The sequence below is a fragment of the Nuphar pumila genome, chromosome 2 (genome assembly GCF_984573655.1).
Source record: "Nuphar pumila chromosome 2, dmNupPumi1.hap1.1, whole genome shotgun sequence".
Lineage (NCBI taxonomy): Eukaryota > Viridiplantae > Streptophyta > Magnoliopsida > Nymphaeales > Nymphaeaceae > Nuphar > Nuphar pumila.
This window is the reverse complement of record NC_143250.1, coordinates 111,089,958-111,092,491: the sequence shown is the minus strand read 5'-3', so window position 1 is coordinate 111,092,491 and position 2,534 is coordinate 111,089,958. Positions and strand designations below refer to the sequence as shown.

The following is a 2,534-nucleotide window of genomic DNA, read 5'->3' as shown; positions in this document are numbered from 1 at the left end:
CAGATAAACCATACTTGAATCCCATGAACTAGACTGGGACCATACCTGGTAAAATAATATATATTTTTAATTTTCTTTATATTGAAAGTTGACGGATCTAAGTCAGAACTCGGGTCAGGTATGAAATTTCACAAACCATAGTTGGCTCCATATATATGGTATAACATGGGTCGGGTCCGGGTCCGGGTCAAACCAGACTCATTGAGACCCTTTTACCCACCCTCTTCCACCATCGTAAGTTTCCTAACCATAACTAACCACGGTTACACCGAACAAAACTCTGGTTAGCAAAAATAAATAAATAATCAGATAATTCTAAATAAACAAAACAGAAAAAAAGGAAAAACAAAAATAGAAAAGCCAAGATAAAAGCGAGGCTTTCGTCCCTGTTTCCCCTTTCTTCTTCCTCTGTCAGCCTCTTAGTGTCCCTCTGTAGCAGAGAGAGAGAGAGAGATGGCTCGGGAGGAGAACGTGTACATGGCGAAGCTGGCGGAGCAGGCGGAGCGCTACGAGGAGATGGTGGAGTTCATGGAGAAGGTGACGGCGAGCGTGGAGGGGGAGGAGCTCACGGTGGAGGAGCGCAACCTCCTCTCCGTCGCCTACAAGAACGTCATCGGCGCGCGCCGGGCCTCCTGGCGCATCATATCCTCCATCGAGCAGAAGGAGGAGAGCCGCGGCAACGACGACCACGTATCCGCCATCCGCGGCTACCGCGTCAAGATCGAGTCCGAGCTCTGCTCCATCTGCGACGGCATCCTCCGCCTCCTCGACGGCCGCCTTGTCCCCTCCCCCACCGCCCCCGACTCCAAGGTCTTCTACCTCAAGATGAAGGGAGACTACCACCGCTACCTCGCCGAGTTTAAGACCGGCGCCGAGCGGAAGGAGGCCGCCGAGAACACCCTTTCCGCCTACAAATCCGCCCAGGTCCCTCTCTCTCTCTCTGATCGCTTGATTTGGATATTTTTGCGTTTTTTCTTTGTTTTCTCGGTGTTTTGGGGATCTGTCCCTCTCCGATCGCTTGATTTGGATCTTTTTTTGTGATTTTTCTTTGTTTTCTGGTGTTTCAGGAGATCGCTAACGCCGACCTGGCTCCGACGCACCCGATCCGCCTCGGACTCGCCCTCAACTTCTCCGTCTTCTACTACGAGATCCTGAACTCGCCGGATCGGGCTTGCACCTTGGCGAAACAGGTGAGCGATCATCGGATCCGGCCGATCTTTTATCGGATTTGCTGCAAAAACCCCTAAATTCCTTGTTCCTTTTCTCTCCAGATCCTTTGATTAGGGTTAGGGTTTCACGCATTTTTCTCGTCCATCTTTGTTTGGGTTTTTCCTTAGGCGTTCGATGAGGCGATCGCCGAGTTGGATACGTTGGGCGAGGAATCCTACAAGGATAGCACCCTCATTATGCAGCTCCTCCGGGACAACCTCACCCTCTGGACGTCTGATATGCAGGTAAAATTTTCTTTTGTTTTTTACATTTTTTATTTTCCTTAGTTTTGCCATATTCTTTGAATTTCGTTAGGGTTTTGGTTTCTTCATTTTTTTCCCTTTTTAACAAATCCCATCTTATATTATCTCGTCAGGATGACGGCGTCGATGAGATCAAAGAAGCAAGCAAGCGCGATGAAGAATAGTAATCCTCTGGTTTTCTCTCCTTTTCTTTCCTTGGCTTGCTTTTCCCGTTCGTCCCCTGATAGAGGGTATATGATTTCATCGAGTTTTTTTTCGTTTTCCTTCTTTTCCCTCACTTTTTTTTTCTCCCGTTCAGGGTTGTTGTGTGCCTTCTCTTCCTCCCATTTTTTTTCTTCCTCTTTTGATATATGAATGTGAGGGTTTTTCGGTTCGAATCTGAAAAACCACGATGAGACACGAACCGTAATTTCTGCGAGTGGGACGGCCGAGATCCGATTTCCATGGATTTGATATCTCCCTCTCTCTTCCCCCTTCTCTTTCTGTCTTAATCACCAGTCCGTCCATATCTTGTTTCTCTTTTGCCCTTTTTTAATATAATTGTGTGTTTTCGTCTCTCTCTCTCTCTCTTTTGATGCGTTGTTAATGATGATGATGATGAAGATGATTACGGGCAAAACCCCATAAAATGAGGGTTTGGTTTTTGACGAGCAGGCTGGTTTGGAGCGAATAAAGAGTTTTTTTTTTTCATTTGTAACCCAAAGAAATCGCACCCAGCATGAAGATCAGCCCTGCCATACCTAAGGTGCGGCCTAAAACTCGAGGCTAGGACCTCCACCCTTGGGGCCTATGCTAGGCATTGGCTTGTGCAGAGAGGAGCGCCCTCATAGGGGCTCGATGAAGTGGGATGGGGTCTAGGCCGCGAGGCGGGCGGTTTAGGTTCAAATCCCATGGACGTCATCCCTCATCCCTGGCACAAGCCACAGCGTGGTGATTCCTTGAGGGCAAGGGGTAAGCCCATGGTGTTTTATGCTGTGAGCACAGCAACCGTGCGGCTGGATCTCTGATCCTCGGTGTGGGCGGTTTCTGTGTAAATATTAAAAAAAGGCAGGTTACGTCTGA

The 2,534-nt window shown here is 48.3% G+C and overlaps 1 protein-coding gene across 1 annotated transcript; it reads left to right on the top strand.

Annotated features, from left to right (window-relative positions):
- Positions 1-383: 383 nt before the first annotated feature.
- On the top strand, positions 384-2,027 carry LOC149846736 (14-3-3-like protein). Its single transcript, XM_089996530.1, has 4 exons — positions 384-924; positions 1,068-1,190; positions 1,338-1,454; positions 1,586-2,027. The coding sequence occupies exons 1-4, from the start codon at positions 454-456 to the stop codon at positions 1,634-1,636; spliced, it is 762 nt and encodes a 253-aa protein (XP_089852656.1). The 5' UTR covers positions 384-453; the 3' UTR covers positions 1,637-2,027.
- Positions 2,028-2,534: the final 507 nt, after the last annotated feature.